General features: G+C 45.2%; 1 protein-coding gene across 1 annotated transcript; it reads left to right on the top strand.

Moving 5' to 3' along the window:
* Positions 1-2,101: 2,101 nt before the first annotated feature.
* On the top strand, positions 2,102-18,900 carry adamts13 (ADAM metallopeptidase with thrombospondin type 1 motif, 13). Its single transcript, XM_088994604.1, is given in 29 exon segments — positions 2,102-2,240; positions 2,490-2,553; positions 2,633-2,766; positions 2,985-3,068; positions 3,142-3,266; positions 3,344-3,490; positions 3,683-3,817; positions 4,573-4,723; positions 4,793-4,897; positions 4,981-5,132; positions 5,213-5,276; positions 5,461-5,587; positions 5,651-5,860; positions 5,863-6,000; positions 6,980-7,060; positions 7,154-7,335; positions 7,409-7,565; positions 9,458-9,587; positions 9,661-9,840; positions 9,950-10,148; positions 10,226-10,328; positions 10,408-10,537; positions 12,671-12,847; positions 12,940-13,144; positions 15,498-15,807; positions 15,889-16,032; positions 16,129-16,308; positions 17,898-18,073; positions 18,164-18,900. Coding segments are annotated over 29 exon segments (4,242 nt in total). The 5' UTR covers positions 2,102-2,138; the 3' UTR covers positions 18,314-18,900.
* The last annotated feature ends 48 nt before the right edge of the window (positions 18,901-18,948 follow it).

Below are 18,948 nucleotides of genomic sequence, written 5' to 3'. Positions count from 1 at the left end.
AGATCTTGTCGGACCCCTTCCCCCCTCCCGTGGCTTTCGGTACTTGTTGACTTGCGTTGACCGCTTCACCCGGTGGTGCGAAGTCCTTCCCTTGTCCGACTGCGGGTCCGAAGCTGTTGTCGGTGCCTTCCTCCAACATTGGGTCGCCCGCTTTGGGTCACCGAAGACCATCACCACCGATCGGGGAGCCCAGTTCGAGTCTGCACTATTTGGCAAGCTGTGCAATTTTCTGGGATGTGAACGAAACCGGACGACTGCCTACCACCCAGCTGCGAACGGCATGGTGGAACGCCTCCATCACCAACTGAAGGCCTCCCTAATGTCTGCCGCCAATGCCGAACACTGGGTGGATAACCTGCCTCTGGTGTTGCTGGGCATCCGTTCCACGCTAAAGTCCGACATCAACTCGACTCCGGCGGAGCTGGTATATGGCACCAGTTTACGCCTGCCTGGTGAGCTGCTCAACCCGACCGACCCTACGATCGCTGACGTCAATGATCTGCTCACTCGCCTCCAGCAGTTTGCGCTGGCTCTGCAGCCCCAGTCACCACGAACATCGTACCAGGCGACGCACGTGGATCCCGCACTCCTAACATGTACGCATGCCTTCCTGCGGTGTGATCGGGTGCGTAAGCCCCTCCAGCCCCCTTACGATGGCCCGTATCCCGTCCTCTCCCGCGGTGAGAAGACGTTCCGGATTCAAATCAACGGCCGCGAGGATACAGTCTCCATCGACCGACTCAAACCGGCAGTCGTAGAGCCCACGTTGCCGTGCTCCCGAACACCGACGTCGGCCACCCCACCAACAACGCCCCCCATGTCCGCTGATCGACCTTCTTCGTGCCTGGCCTCTCCGTGTGGCCGAACGACCCAGAGCGGCAGACGTGTGCATTTCCCAGAACGTCTCACCTCCTACCGGCTCTTCTGAGTGCGTCCAGCTCGTTTTTTTCCTGCGTCGCCTTCCCCGACTTCAGATACAGGAGGGGAGCCCTGTGGCGTCACCGGTGCGCACCGCCGCTTTAATGTCTTTCAATTGCTTGATCTCCTTGATGTGCGTCTCACCCTGACGTATGTCACACGCTTGAAAATGGTATAAAAGCAGCTGTCGTGGGACAGAGAGACTCAGACTCATCTCTGACTCAGACCCGGACAGACACACCGCTCGCAGAGACCTGCTCAGCATCGCTCGGAGTTTCACAGCACGACTTGCTCGACTCCACGCCGCGATCAAGCTCTGCGCGTCACCTGCCTGGAGATCTGACAACGAACCTACTTACAAATAAAGAGAACCATCAAACTCTTTGAATCCTTAAAACATTTGAAAATAATTATGTTTTGCATTTTTTGTTGTGGGTAGATCATTTTGACTTGGTAGTCTTTATAAGTAGCTCGTATGCTGAAAAAGTGAGAGCACCCCTGGTGTAAGGGGCCGAAATGTTCATGAGCATGAAATTATTATAACACATTTATTATTATTATACATACAATAAAAATAAATGAATAAACAAACAAGAACAAGCAATTCAACCTTTAACGACAAAAAAATAAAGATGCACAAAATATGTATGTAGGCAGTTCATCAATTAATTACTTAGGAGGTGGACAAAAACTTCTTTGGAGCCTATCCCAGCCGTCTTCGGGCACACGATGAATTGGTTGCCAGCCAACATAATTTCATTGTCACATTGTTCCCGCCCCCTCCTTTTAAGACTATTTTTGGACTGTGTCTGCCCTCTATTGGCAATAATAGATAACAGCATCAGTACGTGGTTCTGATTTCGAGGAAGGTGCTTCCAGCTGAAGGAAAAGAAGGCATTTTCAAAAAGTAATGTGTGATGTGTAATTAAGACCGAAATCACTCATTCTCTCGATGTGAGTATAATTCAAATAGAAGACAAACCTAATAGTCAGTAGCCAAATGTGCTGAAATCCAAACGACAGTCAGAGTACACACACGAGAGGAGGTGACCAATGAGGGGCCTCTGTGTGGTCCCACACAAGGCAAAAACAGCAAATGAAATGTCTCATCCATCAACTTTGTCCCTGTTGTTTGCATAAACACGTTAGTCATTCCCCCTTGCAGGATCCCAGCCTGCAGCGTGGGACGATCACAAATTGTGTACTAAAGCAGACCAGGTATGTGCTCAGGAAGGGGAGCCAGAACAATGTTTATGACTCTGCTCTGTCTGCCGCTACTCCTGCATGGCTCCAGGGCTCTAATGAGATATCCATCGGGAGAGGTAAGAGAAACGCTTGCATTGATGCAAGCACTATGACTTGTGATTCCGCAGCTCTAGGCCTCTGTTAAGTACATTGGACTTTTCAACTTTAAACTGTTTATCATCTGTCAAACACCCGCAGCCTGCAGTGTTGTACTATATTTTGCTGGAACTTTGAAACAGACAAATATAAATACATATTATTTAGCATCTAAATGTGTCGTTTTCAAAATATTAGAAACAATCGTTTTTATTTGTTGTGTTTTTCAGCTTTGTGATGATTCTAGCAGACAGAGAGATGTGGTTTCTCATTCTCTTTCTTCTGGAGTCTCAGGTATAAGAGCCAATGTAAGATGAAACGTCAGTAACTATCTGGAGCAGACAAAAACGCATCTAATGTATATCATGCACAGAGCAAGGTCGGCCTTGTCGGTCTACTACGATGCCTGATGTCACGCACTTGGAACTACTGGTAGTAGTTGGATCTGATGTCCAGCAGGTTCACAAGCAGGATACCGAACGCTACATACTCACCAACCTTAACATTGTAAGTGTCAGCACTGGCTCTCTACAATATGTGGACATTTTAACCAATAGGTCAATTGAGTTTATTTTTTGGTTTACCTTCTCATACGTTTCAAAACACATATTTTCATGAGTACTGCGTTTATAAATGATTACATTCCAATTGAACTGAGAACATGTACGTTCTTTGGCACAATTTCCATTCCGTCCGTTCAACTATATTTTTCACTGTCCATGCAGGCCTCAGAACTGTTAAGGGACATGACGCTGGGAGCCAACATGAGAGTGCACCTGGTTCGCATGATCATCCTGACGGAACCAGAGGTCAGCAACTCCCCATAGACAGACCATGGATTTTCTTACTTTTATAGGATCCTGTCTCGTCTTCCCATTCCAGTCAGGGATCCGAATGTCAACAAACATCACCTCTTCTCTACGGAGTGTGTGCGATTGGGGGTTCCACTTAAATCCATCTAATGATACAGACCCACTGCATGCTGATCTCCTTTTGTACATTACAAGGTTTGTGCCACACTGTTGGTGTGACGGGCTGAAATGGACAATCACTGTTTTATAGCTGCCTGGGTCATCGAAAACAGGTATGATCTGGAGTTGCCTGACGGAAACAAGCAGGTCAGGGGAGTGACACGGCTGGGAGGTGCTTGTTCCACTGATTGGAGCTGTGTGATCACAGAGGACACTGGATTTGACCTCGGGATCACTATTGCTCATGAGATTGCACACAGGTACCGTACATCACTCAAATGTATTGTAGCAAAACAATAGCAGATGGTTTTTGGTGACATCTACAACGCGGGATTTAAAGATAAATATTCACAGAATAAAATGAATCATGACCCAACAAAAACGCGTCCCCTTCCCAGCAAAAAAAGGTTAAAATACAGTGGGAAATATAAAGAGTTGCATTTTGTATCTAGTTTTGGAATAAATCATGATGGAGTGGGAAACACATGCAGTCGGAGTGGCTTCATGATGGCCTCTGATGGTGGCTACAACAGTGTGGATCTGACCTGGTCACCCTGTAGCAGACGACAGATGCTCACTTTTTTCAGGTGAGGCAACTGCACTTCTAACACAAGTATACACACGCAAAGACACATATACAAAGACACACACACACACACACACACACACACACACACACACACACACACACACACACACACACACACACACACACAGACACACACGCAGGCAAATACACACACACACACGCACACACACACACACACACACACACACACACACACAGGCAAATACACACACACACACACACACACACACACACACACACACACATACACACACACAGACAGACATACACACAGACACACACACACACGCAGGCAAATACACACACACACACACGCACACACACGCACACACACACACACACACACAGGCAAATACACACACACACACACACACACACACACACACACACACACACACACACACACACACACACACACACACACACACACACACACACACACACACACACACACACACACACACACACACACACACACACACACACACACACACACACACACACACACACACACACACACACACACACTGCAGTTTCTGATTATATTTTCAGAAGACTACAATACCTAAACCTTAAATGCAAGTGTGCCAAAAATGACCCTTTACACACATTCTAACTCTGTTCATTTCCGCACGAAACATCAACCAGTGTGTTATGTTTTGATTTACACTCACCTGTCCTCTGGCAATTCGTCTGTATCATGTTTTACAATTCCAAAATGTAAAAGTGTATCACATGCAACTATGTTCCCAGCGAAGGCAATGCTGAGTGTGTAAAGGATCTACCAGCCGTTGAAAGCTCCCTACAGGACTGGAAGCCTGGCCTTTATTATGGTTTTGATGATCAATGTCGAATAGCTTTTGGAAGTAATGCAAGAAGCTGCTCATTTACTGACCCTGATATGGTAAAACCTATCTTACCTCAGTTCAGTAACCTGTTGATATTTTACTATTATTTCTTCTTTCTCCATCAGCCATTGTGCAGGGTTCTATCTTGTCACACAGAAACAAATGATGACCACTCCTGCAAACGTCTTCTCGTACCCCTGCTGGATGGGACCCAATGCGCACCTAATCAAGTAATACAATAAAACTTTGGGCTGACATTTGAGTGTAGGGTGAGAAGCTTGATCTCCACATGTGACTATTCTCTTTTTCTCAGTGGTGTTTGAAGGGACGTTGTGTGTCCCCAGACCAGCTCAGCACCTCCGCAGTGGTGCATGGCTCTTGGTCCGCTTGGTCTGAGTTCTCCCACTGCTCACGAACATGTGGCAGCGGAATAATTTACCGCACACGCCAATGCAACAACCCAAGGTTAACATAAGTCACAGTCAATGACAAGATTGCATTTGTTTTGTTATTAAAGAACAACTGATTTTTCTTTTTTTTTGCAGACCCGCTTTTGGCGGAGAGCATTGTGTTGGGATAGGTATTGAGGCTGAACTTTGTAACTGGCAGGTAAGTATTCACTGTTGATGTTTATATGAGGCCTCTCGACAGTGAAGTAATAGATCAATCAACAAAGTACATTGAAGCAAAAACTATCACAACAGCGCTCGGCAGTTGTGGAAGTCATTTCAGTTCTTGATCGTTAATACCAGAAAAATCCATGTCAAATAACTTTGCCACTTTGTCATTGCAGCCATGTGAACACACCCAGCTGGATTTCATGGCTGAGCAATGTTCCCAAACTGATTTCCAACCGCTATACCTTCAGCCACATCAGGCCTCCTTCTATACATGGATCCCTGCAGTGGGCTTCTCACAAGGTGGGAAAAACAAAAGCTACTCATGCTGGGACTTTAGTTTTGAAATGTTACGACTGTAATCAGGTGATGAGCAATGCAGATACATGTGCCAGTCCAAGGGAGAAGGCTTCATCGTGAGCCGTGGATCTCAGTTTGCTGATGGGACACGGTGCAAGGCTGATGGCCAACTTCCTCCTGGTTCAATAGCTGCTTGTCTGCAAGGGAAATGTCTGGTAGAGATCATTTTGATACAAAAGAGAAGAAGTAGGTCATTTACCTTTGTATTTCAATTTCAACATTTGCTGCTGATCAGATCTTCGGCTGCGATGGCGTGTTGAACTCTGGGAAAGTGAGAGATGTGTGTGGTTTGTGTGGCGGGGATGGCAGTTCCTGTACACTGACCACCGACTCTTACACTGGAGGCCAAGCAAGAAGTAAGATCAATGCATTTAATGATTGGATTCGATTAACCTTTATTAGCCTCTCAGTGGAAAAAATTACATTTCACAGCAGCAAAATGATGAAAGCAAGAGGAAAGTAAAGGAAGGATTAGAAAAACAATATATAGGTGTTGTTAGGGCAGCCACTCACACGGCGCCATCTTGAAGTCAAAACAACAACAAAAATCACTAAATGACAAATAATGTGACACAACACAACAACACAAAAGACACAAACAGTCATTCATTCTAAAGCACTTTCAGCGCCCTTTCTGTTGTGTTTGTTGTATGAAGCCGTTTTAGATGAAAGAGGAGAGGATCAAAGCGTCCTTTTCACAAGTGGATCAGGGATGTCATGGTGAAATGTGCACGTCTGCTACAAGCTAAATGTTGAAAGCAAAAACGAAGCTGTAGCATCCATTGACGATAAGAGATTGTCTCACCATCTCCTGTCCCACGTAAATCAGCTTCAATTCCAAGCTGCGACAGTTTCACAAACGCGAGCATTAGCGCTCTGCGCTGACGCTCCTTTCTTCTCATTGCGGGCTCCTCAGGCCATGCATCCATCCAGCCGCAGACTGTCCAACAGCACCAACCTTTCCGCTGAACATAGCGGGGCTGCCCATTACAGGCGCAAAAAAGCACAATCACCCCAGAGCTGTCCAGCAATGACAATCAAATGGCACTGACATTCCTCCCAAATCAAAAACAGTGATGGCATATATGTGGTGTTGAAAAGGCGCACCCCCTCAGCAGTTTCTGATGAATGTCGTGGGCAAAAATGCTGAGAAACAGTACAGTATTTTGAAATGGGAGGAAAATATTAAGGTGACCGAGCAAGAGTTTTGCAGTATTTTTTTGAAAACCATAAGTTATCCAGAATTATTCTATGATGCATGAATGTCTTTCTTCTATTCAACGATCTTCTCTCATCAAGGGTCTTTTATGCATTATTTCCCGAATTCCCTTTCAGAGTACACCACTTTCTTGTCTTTGCCATTGAATGCTACACAACTTTATATCATCAACAGGGCACCTTTATTCACTCACATGGGTGAGTGACATCCCGTCAGCTTTAGAATCAATCACACAGTAGGAGGATTGTAAATTTATTGTGACGTTGGTTTTTTGCATTGTGCATCAACAGCTGTCATATGTGGAGATAAATATATTGTCTCCGGGATGGGTAGAATGGCATTAAATATGACCCATCCCTCCCCACTGGATGATAACTGGTTAGAGTACCGCCTCCATTTGACTCCTGACCTCTTGCCCGAGAAGGAAGAGCTACTGCTGCCTGGACCAATACAAGTGCAGATTGACATACAGGTCAGGGTGGGCCGTTTGACCCAATCAACTTTTTTATTCTCAACAATCGTAATGTTGTGTATTCTTTTTCCAGGTTTATCGCAAATATGGAAAAGAATATGGAGAAAGAACAAACCCCAACATTAGCTATCAGTTTTATGTTCCGAATGATCACAGTGACTTGACAAAAATTAAAGTTGAAGGCATGTGGAGCGTTAGTACAACACCTTGCTCTGTCTCCTGCGGCTTAGGTATGCCACCATTTTGCATTTATTCACATCCCTTCATGAAACACTGACTGTGCCACTGAGTCTTGCTCTGACACAGCCACTACTGTTATAGAGGAAGTCGGGTCCAAATGTCCATACATGATGTTTCTGTCGGGATTTGCAAGTTGATGGTGGTGGTGGTGGTGGTGGTGGACCCCCCAAAAAGCAGGCAGGAAGGAAGAGCAGGGTGTATATGACAAATTGTAGTAAATAAAATCATCAGGCCCGGCAGTCGAGTGGTTAGCACACCGGCTTCACAGTGCAGAGGTCGCCGGTTCGCATCCCGGTCCGGCCTCCCTGTGTGGAGTTTGCATGTTCTCCCCGGACCAGCGTGGGTTTTCTCCGGGTCCTCCGGTTTCCTCCCACACTCCAAAAACATGCATGGCAGGCAGATTGACCACTCCAAATTGTCCATAGGTGTGAGTGTGAGAGTGACTGTTGTATGTCTTTGTGTGCCATGCGATTGGCTGGCAACCAATTCAGGGTGTCCCCCGCCTCGTGCCCGAAGACAGCTGAGATAGGCTCCAGCAACCTCCGCGACCCTAATGAGGAATAAGCGGTACGGAAAATGAGATGAGATGAGAAAATCATCAGGAACAAAATCTCAAATAAGGTCATCAGAAAGGTCCAAAGTAGCAAACAAAACCATGAGTAAAACATGACAAGAAAAAACAAACCTGACAAGGTGAAACAAGCACTGACCCGACACTGAACGGTTGTGCCGGGAGTCTTTTTAACTGCCACTGATTAAAACTACCAAAACCTGTGCAGCTGCAGGCGGAGCCCTACAGTGCCACCCGTTGATTGCAAACTGAAACGTGACAGTTGTTATGTTTAGATTTAAAAAAAAGTAACATGGTGAATCTCTTCAAATATAGTGCCAAGCATGGGTCATTATCCCAGCTATTCTTTTACAATCCATTTGGCCAATTACACAGGTGTGCAATGGTATCTGTTTATATTATCATATTTAAAGGACAACCGACGCCTCCGGAAAAGTTATGTCCATAATTTGTAAAATCACTTGAAATGACTTCTACTGAGCGTATTTTACCAAGATTCCACCGCTATAGCTATATATTACGTTTCGCGCTGAATATTCAGGAAGTCTTGTTTTCGAGTTGGTGACGATTCCTGACGTCACGTTACGTCAGGGACTCCCCTAACCGAGAAAACGACACGCAATGCATTTTGGGTACTTTTTTTGGTCTGAAAACTTCGTGTTGATCCGTGTTGATGGTGAAATTAGAAGGAAAACACATAAATAATGCGATGGTGAATCGTTGTGTGTTGCACCAAGACTACTATTTGATACTAGTTGACACAAATTCCCAGCAGACAAATCAACCCATTTCCAACAGAGCGCGGGACCTCCTGAAACTCGCCATTTCCGGAGTCAAGTAGTTTTGGGACACTTTAACTCATTTTTATTGGTGTTTTGCATTTGACTAAAAATATCAGCCTGCGTGTTTTAGGTACAGTAAAGTCTCGTTATATCGATATTCAAGGGAGTCCGAAAAAATATCGATATAACCGGCACTATCGATATATCCGACCCTGTTTGCATGTAATTTTCTCCGTGCGTGCATAGAAATAGTATCGATATAACCGGGACTATCGATATATCCGATATCGATATAACAAGACTTTACTGTATTTTAGATGCTCTAAAACGTTTTTCTGATGTCAGTTCGGAAACAAAAAAATGGTGTTGGTTGTCCTTTAATTGGATGGTGTTTTGTGAGAGGAAAAAAAAGTTTACAATGCCATGCTACGAAAGGAAGTACAGTTGTCCGTCAACGTGTTTCACTTAAATTCATCCACTACTTTATGGCAACAATATACCCCCCCAGAATAGCAGACTTTTTTTACAGGTGTGCAGAAGCATCAGTATGATTGTGTGGACAAAGAAACAAAGACGCATCTGGAGACAAACTATTGTCATGCGTCTCCTCCAACTCTGCCACCTCATACATCCTGTCAGCTTCCAGCTTGCCCACCAAGGCCAGTAGGAGGAATTGACAGCACCGCCATGTTTTGTCCTACGGCACTGATAAACTCATATGGCACTTTACAGGTGGATCACAGGAAATTTTGGATCTTGCAGCTCTTCCTGTGGTGGAGGAGAAAGAATACGTTCTGTAACATGTGTACAGAAACACAGCGCAGATGTTGTGAGAGTTCAAGATTCAGACTGTCCAGCTGATTCAGCTCCGAATGTTGTTGAAAAATGTAATCTTCAACCTTGTCCTGCCAGGTAGTATGTGCACAATGAACTTTGACTCACTTTTTTGTGCTCCTTTTGCCTCAATAGATAGGAGACATTTAGCGCAATGCTGAAATTCACATCTTATTTGTGTTCTAAGGTGGCACGTGTCAGAGTCAGGGGACTGTTCAGTGATGTACGGGCCAGGAGAAATGAAAAGAAATGTGTCATGTGTACGACAAGAAGATGGCCAAGAAGTTGAAGTTGACGAAAGATTCTGCTCTAATCAAATAAGACCTGCTGAATCTGTGCCCTGTGTTGTGAACGTCTGTCCCATTGGGTGGGCCATAGCAAAGGAGGTTAAAAAACACACGAAAAAGCATGTTGTCTTGTATCAATGTGTGAAGTGTGCCTTAGGATTGTTTTTGTTGAACAGGACCAGCCTAATTTAAAATCTGGCTTTAAGCCACGCTCTAGACAAGCCCCCGTGTTTGTGTGGAGTCCGGTTACCATTCCGTGCTCAAAGACATGTGGCAACGGTCAGCAGAGATGTGCAATCACTTCTATTCACAAGTGATGTATCACACATCACACACCCAAACTATGTTTCTTCCCTAGGAACGATGCAAGTGTGGTTTTCTTGTGTGGACCATGACACCACACTGATGGTACCTGATTTCCACTGCGACCCTTTGACCAAACCACCGCCAAAATCGGAGAACTGTCATACACACCCTTGCCCTCCCATGTAAGACTTTTTTTTGGGTGAGGGGGGGTCATGCAGTGGTATGGATAAAAATAATACATTTCATTTTAAGCGCCTTTCAAAGCTCTCAAAGACACTTTACAGTCACAGACAAGCAGATAAGCTATAATAAATAAAATATAATCACAAATAGAATACAATGTATTCTATTTGCCTCGTTTAGTCCACACATACAACTGTACGAGACATGAGTCCACTGGCTATTCGCCATTCTTCCTCCTCTATGGAAGATTCCCATGTTTGCCCATCGACTTAGTTTTTGGTCTGACAGCTGACGAAGAAGTAAAGAGCCGACAAGAATATCCACATAAGTGGGCCTTTCAATGCAAGATGCTTACATAATTGCCTCCGAGAACAGCCAAAAGAACTCTTAAAAAGGGAAGAAATACTATGACCGTGGTGTGCAAGGCATTGCACTCCAGCCAGGAGATCGTGTGCTTGTCAGGAACGCATCTGAGAGAGGTGGAGAGAGTTCACAGGGTCATTGAAAGAGTGGAAGATGGGCCAGTGTACAAGTTTCAGGCAGAAAAAGGAGACAAAACTATCCGTGTGTTGCACCGTAACCTCCTGCTTTCTCTCAATGATTTGCCAGTTAAACAGCCCTGTAATGTACAAAATAAACAGAAAAAACAGTGAGACAGACAGGCTTATAGCAGAGAAGCAGTTGAGCAGGAGTCTGATGATTCAGATGAAGAGGAGAAATGTTCATACAATCTCCGACGGCTGCCTGTGTATACAAGGAAGGCAGTGATCGCTGGGTGGGTGAATTGGCGGATTTCCACTTGATAATAAAGTACGCTGATGCCGACACACTGTTACGGTAGGCTGGAGCGTCACACAGAGGAGTATACTGAAACTCTGCCCCCAGACGTAGTTTCCACCATATGGCAGGGGAACAAAGCTGTGGCTGAGGAGGATGTGCCATGGATGGCTGTGTTGCAACTCACCTCTGATGGTGATGATGTTCTCCCGGTGACAGTACCCATTATTACTCCAGATGACATCAGAGCTGCTCAGGAAGAGGATGCATCAATATATGAGGCAATAACCCTGAAGAGGAGGGGATGGAACCCCAATGCCAAAGATAAAAGACAAATGGGATCAGAGGCAAGGAGACGAGTACACGAATGAAACAGACTCAAACTTGACAATGGAATTTTGTACAGACAGGCTGGGAAGTGGAAGCATCTCGTTCTCCCTAGTAAGCTGAAGTCGACTGTGCTCAAACACCTGCATGATGACATGGAGCATGTCGGACCCGACAATCAGAAAACCTTTATTACAAGGTGATCAACCTTGCAAGGCAGAGGTTCTATTGGCCATTCATGCGCGAAATAGAAAACTACGTAATTCGCCAGTGTCCCTGCATTAAGCAGAAACGACCCCCCATTCCAGAAAAAGCACCCATGGGCTACATCACTACTAGTGCCCCGTTTGAGCTCATTTCTATTGATTATCTCCATCTTGATCCAAGGAGGCTATGAGTATATTCTAGTCCTGGTAGACCACTTTACTCGTTTCGCACAAGCCTACCCGACTAAGAATAAGTCAGGCAAGACTGCTGCTGAGAAAATCTTTTGTGATTTTATTCCACGTTTCTCGTATTCAGAGAAACTACATCATGATCAGGGTCGGGAGTTTGAGAACAATCTATTCCAGCGGCTTCAACAATTGTCTGGCATTGCTCATTCCCGAACCACCTCATACCATCCACAGAGCAACCCTGTAGAACGTCTGAATGGAACATGTTACAGATGCTCCAGAGTGGAGAGTGAATTAAACTGCTGGACAGATGCATTAATTGCAATGGAGGAATTCAAGACGTTGCTGTTTTACCAGACAGACTTTGTTGTTTTACCAGACATAGAGCTGATAGATATAATAAAATTTTGGTGGGTTGCATTGTAGTATGCCTCAGCATTGAGAATGATTGCTAATGTGGTAAACGTGGCATAGTGTATTTGTATAAACACACACACGCACACGCACTCTCACACACACTCACACACACACACACACACACACACACACACACACACACACACACACACACACACACACACACACACACATATAGACAGAGACACAAAATGAATGAACATTTTCCACCATCAGGTGGCGATCTAAGCAAGGGATCTGCAGCACAACTTGTGGCAGAGGGGTTGCCAACACAGTGCTGTATTGTGCTCAGGAGAAAGATGGGGAGGAGAAAGTACTGGAGGATTCTGAGTGCAGTTACCTTCTAAAACCTACAGCAGTGGTGTCATGCAACACCCACAACTGCCCGGCAAGGTAACATCAAATAGACAGCCGGAAAATAGTCTTTAAAAAGTGATGCCTTTCTCAATGCAAAAATCACCTCATCATTATTTTTTTGTGTTCAGGTGGAAGGTTCAGAGTATGTCACCTTGCTCTAAATCTTGTAACCTGGGTGTAGCTCACAGGAATGTGTCCTGTGTCCAGTTTGTGCATGGGAAGGAAATTGTGGTGCTGGAAGAGAAATGTCATACAGTTGTCAAACCTGCGAGCACGGTGCCATGCCTTGTACAAGTGTGCACCTTTCGGTGGGAAGCAAAGCCATGGAGCCAGGTACATGCATCCAAATTTATAGAAATCAGCACTAACTTTTCTCAATATCGATATAACCACAGAAACCCCAGGCAAGTACAATATATCACGGCCAAAGTCAAAATTATGAACATAGAACTTCTTGACTATGAGGCAGACTTGCTAACTTTTTCCTTACCGTGCTTAAAATCAGAATCAGAAAATCAGAAAACCTTTATTCGTCCCACAAAGAGGAAATTTGCAGTCCACAGCAGCAATTGAAACAGGATGGGGTGGGGCGGTGAAAGGATAGAAAACAAGATATTCTAAGCATAACAAAATAAAAATGTCAATTGTATACTGTGCAAATATGAATGTGCAAAACCGTTTCATAAAAAACTGTACATAGTGCAAGTATCAAGAAATGCATATTGATATATTGCATCAACCCATATTTACAAGTGTCCATTTTTTGTTTTTTTTTTCACATGTGATCATTGAGAATTGCAAATCCTGACAGCAGTCGGTAGGAACGAGCGGCGGTACCTCTCCTTCTTGCAGCGCGGGTGTAATAGTCTCTGGCTGAAGGAGCTACCCAGAGCAGTTAGGGTGGGCAGGAGGGGGTGGGAGGGGCTGTCCATCATAGCTTTTAGTTTAGCTAGCGTCCGTCTGTTGCCCACCTCGTCCAGAGAGTCCAGCGAGCAGCCCAGGACAAAACTGGCCCTCTTGACAAGGCGCTCCAGTCTTTTCCTGTCCCGGGTGGTTATGCTGCCTGACCAGCAGACAATTCCATAGTGGATGGCTGAAGCCACCACAGAGTCATAGAAAGTCTTTAGGAATGACCCCTGAACTCCAAAAGACCTGAGTTTCCTGGATAGGAAGAGGTGACTCTGTCCCTTTTTGATTAGGGCATCCGTGTTTGTAGTCCAGTCCAGTCCAGGTACTTGTAGGAGGTCACCCTCTCAATGTCCGAACCCTGGAATTTCAACGGTGCAGGTAAGGATTGTTTCCTGCAGAAATCCACCACCAGCTCCTTGGTTTTCCCATTGTTGATCTGGAGGTGATTCTGCTGACACCAGTCCACAAAGTCCTTTGCCAGTCCCCTGTACTCCCTATCGTCTCCCTATGTAATGAGGCCGACAATAGCTGAGTCGTCAGAGAACTTCCGAAGGTGGCAGGTTGGGGTGTTGTAGTTGAAGTCCGAGGTGTAGAGGGTGAACAGGAATGGAGCCAGGAATGGAGCGAGGACTGTCCCCTGTGGCGCTCCGGTGCTGCAGAGAAGCCTGTCCGACTCACAGTTCTTTACACTCACGTACTGTGGCCTGTTTGTGAGGTAATCTGTAATCCAGAATGTGAGGTGATGGTCGACTGCGGCATGCCGCAGCTTGTCCCGCAGTAGATTTGTCTGGATGGTGTTGAAGGCACTGGAGAAATCGAAGAACATGATCCTCATCGTGCTCCCAGCATTCTCCAGGTGCAGCAACGCCGAGTGGAGGAGGTTGATGATGGCATCCTCCACACCCATGCTGGGATGGTAGGCAAACTGTAGCGGGTCCAGCGATGAGCTTGCCAGCGGTCGCAGGTGGGCGAGGACGAGTCTCTCCATCGTCTTCATCAGGTGAGACGTCAGCGCCACTGGTCTGTAGCTGTTGAGCTCCTTTGGGTTGGCAATCTTGGGCTCTGGGACCAGGCATGACGTTTTCCCACAGCTGTGGAACTCTGCCCAGCTTCAGGCTCAGGTTGAACAAGTGCTGGACAATGACACACAGCTGGTCGGAGCAGGTCTTGAGGAGTCGGGAACTGATGTCATCCGGACCTGTTGCCTTCCTCACTTCCATCCTCCTCAGTTGGTTCCTCACCTGCGCAGTTGTGACAGACAGGCAGGAACCAGGAGGCAGAGTGGCGGCTGAGGGTGTGGCAACGGTTGGGAGGGCAGTTGTTGGTTGTGGGAAGCTAGTCGTGAGAGGGGGCAGGGAGGGTAAGTCCACAGTGAGAGTTGGTGCAGGTGCAGCTACAGGTGGAGTTGACGGTGGGCCGGGAGCGACAGGCGTCTTGTCAAACCGATAGAAAAAGCGGTTGAGTTCATCTGCCCAGTCCTTGTCTTTTTCGTTCAATGTCACTAGGCTTTTGTGGCCTGAGATGTTTTTCAGGCCCTTCCAGACACCAGCGACATTGCTGGCTTGCACCTGCTCCTCCATTTTCATCCAGTAGGCCTTCTTCCCCTCTCTAATCTTCCTCCTCAGTTGGATCTGCAATATGAGTCGTCAGATCATATCATTAGAATAAATGATGACCACAAAGACATGAAAATACAAGCTATCAATGCAATTGCTGCTTATTTACATATACTGTATTCTGCTATGACAATTGTCACCCTCATTGCTATTTCTTGAAGTGTTCAGTGTCCTGTGGAAATGGCATTCAGTCAAGAACAGTGTCGTGCATGGGCCCCTCCACACCAGAACCCCTCAGCCCACCACTCTGTATGCACATGGCCAAGCCGATCACCATCCAGGGCTGCAGCATGGATAGCTGCACAGATCTGCCACCCAGCTCAGTCGTCACTCCAGCTGTGCATCCAGCTTTAGAGGATTCTCACCTGCCTGACACTCCATATACCATTCGAAAACAGCACCGCATGGGTTATCTTCTACCAATTCCATCTAAGACAGACAGGGAAACAGAAAGTCCTTCAACTAAACCTTGTAATTTATTTCAATCACTCTCTTCACTTCCATTACTTGCTAGTTCGAGGCAGTTTACCATTCGTGTTTTCTCCTCGCCAGATCCATGTGGAGAGTTGCTCTTGCAAGAATCCGACACAGTTGACTTGAGCAACGTTACTGGTCTCTGCATGGTGGCCATTGGCCGACCCTTGGATGAGGTCATTCACGTCACAGTACAGTCAAGTTCCTTAAACTGCAAAAAGAGTGAGCGTTACTTGTAAATGTTCTTTCGACATGAACTTCATTTACAGTGTTCTTCAGAAAAAGGCCCGAAATAATTGCTTGAATGTGTCGCCACAGGAGAATATGCAGTATTTTTTGACCGATTGGCGCTTGTGAGAAAGTGTGAGCAGGCAGCAGGCAGCACGCTAACCACCAGGACCAACGTACTTCTGGTGCGCCAGAACCTGCTCACTTCAGGGAACGGCATCGTCTTCAACTTCAAGTCACAGAGAAATACAAAAAAGAGCCACCGTCAAAGTATGATGTGGAGCCGCAAATCATCCTATGCAAAGCCGACCGAACAGAACAACAGCATACACACGTAAATAGAATAGGGACATGTAAATTTACTCCAAAGTCTTTTGGTCAGTTTCAACCAGGAAACAGCTATTCTGCATATTTTAAAATATATTGCGCACAGAAATCTCTTTTTAGCATACTGTACTTATTCTGATTCATTTTTTAACATGAATAAATTAATTTCATGTCCATTCTTTTTTGCGTGAGAATATTGGCATGAAAATGATCTTCCATACTATACTTTTACATTGAACTTCAGAATCAGAATAAGAGTCAGAAAGCCTTTCATAGTCTCACAATGGGGAAATTTGCAATCTAGAGCAGCAACATTCAAAGGGGTCGGGGGGGTCAAGTATTGTATGTACAAAAGACAATGTCAGATGACTGAAATGTAAAACTGCACAAAAATGTTTCATAAATGGAACTGTACATAGTGCACAGTATAAAAGTACAGTAAAATCTCGTTATATCGATATCGGATATATCGATAGTCCCGGTTATATCGATACTATTTCTATGCACGCACGGAGAAAATTACATGCAAATAGGGTCAGATATATCGATAGTCCCGGTTATATCGATATTTTTTCGGACTCCCTTGAATATCGATATAACGAGACTTTACTGTATAGTATAAAACATATAATATCCATCCATCCTGAATTGGTTGCCAGCCAATCGCAGGGCACACAAAGACGAACAACAGTCACTCTCACACTCACACCTAGGGAAAATTTGGAGTGGTCAATCTGCCTGCCATGCATGTTTTTGGAGTGTGGGAGGAAACCGGAGGACCTGGAGAAAACCCACGCGGGCCCGGGGAGAACATGCAAACTCCACACAGGGAGACCGGACCGGGATGCGAACCGGCGACCTCTGCACTGTGAAGCCGGTGTGCTAACCACTCGACTACCGGGCCGCCCTCCATATATAATATATGTCATTGTATTTACTCTACATAAGGTGGCTGTGCTATTTACAATGCATGAGTCCAGGTTTTTCCTTTTTGTTTGTCATGTGTGTTTATTAAGAAGTCTGACAGCAGTCGATAGGAACGAGTGGCGGTATCTTTCCTTCTTGCAGTGCGGGTGTAACAGTCTCTGGCTGAAGGAGCTGCCCAGAGCTGTCAGGGTGGACAGGAGGGAGTGGGAAGGGCTGACCATCATGGTTTTTAGTTTAGCTAGTGTCCGTCTGTTGCTCATCTCCTCCAGTGAGTCCAGGGAGCAGCCCAGGACAGAATTAACCCTCTTCACAGTAGCACTTCAATCTTTTTCTGTCCCGGGTGGTGATGCTGCCTGACCAGCAGGTCTTGGTTCGTTCCTCGAAGAACATTATCTTTGTAGAGGCAGAATCGCTGTTGCACTTCTTGTAGGATGATGTAATGTGGGTAAACATAAACATCGTGCAGTTTAGTTTAATTGAAGAGAAAACACACTACATTTCCAGTATGCTGTTGAACATCACAGGTTCCATAGTTAACCGAGTGACACTTCGATCAACATGTACATATTCGACTGCCAATAATGAATTTATGTTTATCCCCAAAGATTGTGACAAGCAGCTGTTTTCCTCAAGCGGGGTATTTGAGAATCCGATAAACTCTGACACGAACCACACCTGTCAGGTGCTAATCAATGCCCCTCCCTCGGTGAAGATAAGAATCCAAGCAGTGCACATAGGATTGGTATTCAATGCCACAAATTTACAAACGTCATACATTATGGTGGGCACTTTAACGATTATATTGAATGGAATTCTGTGGAAAAATCCACCTGTGTTTTTTTTCATCCGACCTGTCTCATGTGTTGTTCAGATTCGCGACATGGACATGCTGAAGACTAATGTGTTTAAAGGACCACAGCTGTTTCAATGGCACTCGTCTGGAAATATGGCTGAGGTTGAATTCCATGGAGATTACCAGCGTACCGCAGGAAGTTTCAGAGCGGAATATTCTTTTGTTTGATTTTTAATTAATTCACTGCCATTCACAAATGTATTAGGGAATTGATAAGATGAGTGCCATTCCTATTTCGTTTTTTTTTTTTCATGCTTGCTTGCAGATAAAGCCCCTGGCAATGTTTTTCTTTTCCACAGGGGGGCATAATTTCCCTTTCTTCCATGTTAGCGCTTTGATACCGCTTCAGCTATTTTTAAAGCGCTATATAAACCAATGTGTATGTTTTGCATTATATTTTGGACAGCCGCCCTTGTTTCAAGCTCATATAACTTCAGACACATGTAATTTAGGAATTAACTAATTATTTTATGATGTAAGAAGAGAGTCCAATGTTTCTAATGGTGTATTGAATGTTTATGTTGTCCCAAACCTCAATATTCTGTGGGTCCTGGAATTTAAGTGACAATGACAAAACCCTTGGCACTGGAGTGGACACATTTTTGCACGTCTGTCAGTGAATTAGTTAATGTTTTCATTTCTTCTTAAACATGATTTTTTTTACATATTTCTGATTATAATTACTTTAACCTGAGAGTAGGGACCTATCATAGCTGTGTCCGGCGCCGCCATGTCTGGACATTAGGGATATATAAATAGGGCCGATATGACCAGTAAGACTTTAGTTCGCTGACGACGCCTCT

The sequence above is a fragment of the Hippocampus bargibanti genome, linkage group LG04, assembly GCF_051943395.1.
Source record: "Hippocampus bargibanti isolate YZ-2025 linkage group LG04, ASM5194339v1, whole genome shotgun sequence".
Taxonomy (NCBI): Eukaryota; Metazoa; Chordata; class Actinopteri; order Syngnathiformes; family Syngnathidae; genus Hippocampus; species Hippocampus bargibanti.
The sequence above is the reverse complement of the archived record's forward strand: the minus strand, read 5'-3'. Positions and strand labels throughout refer to the sequence as shown.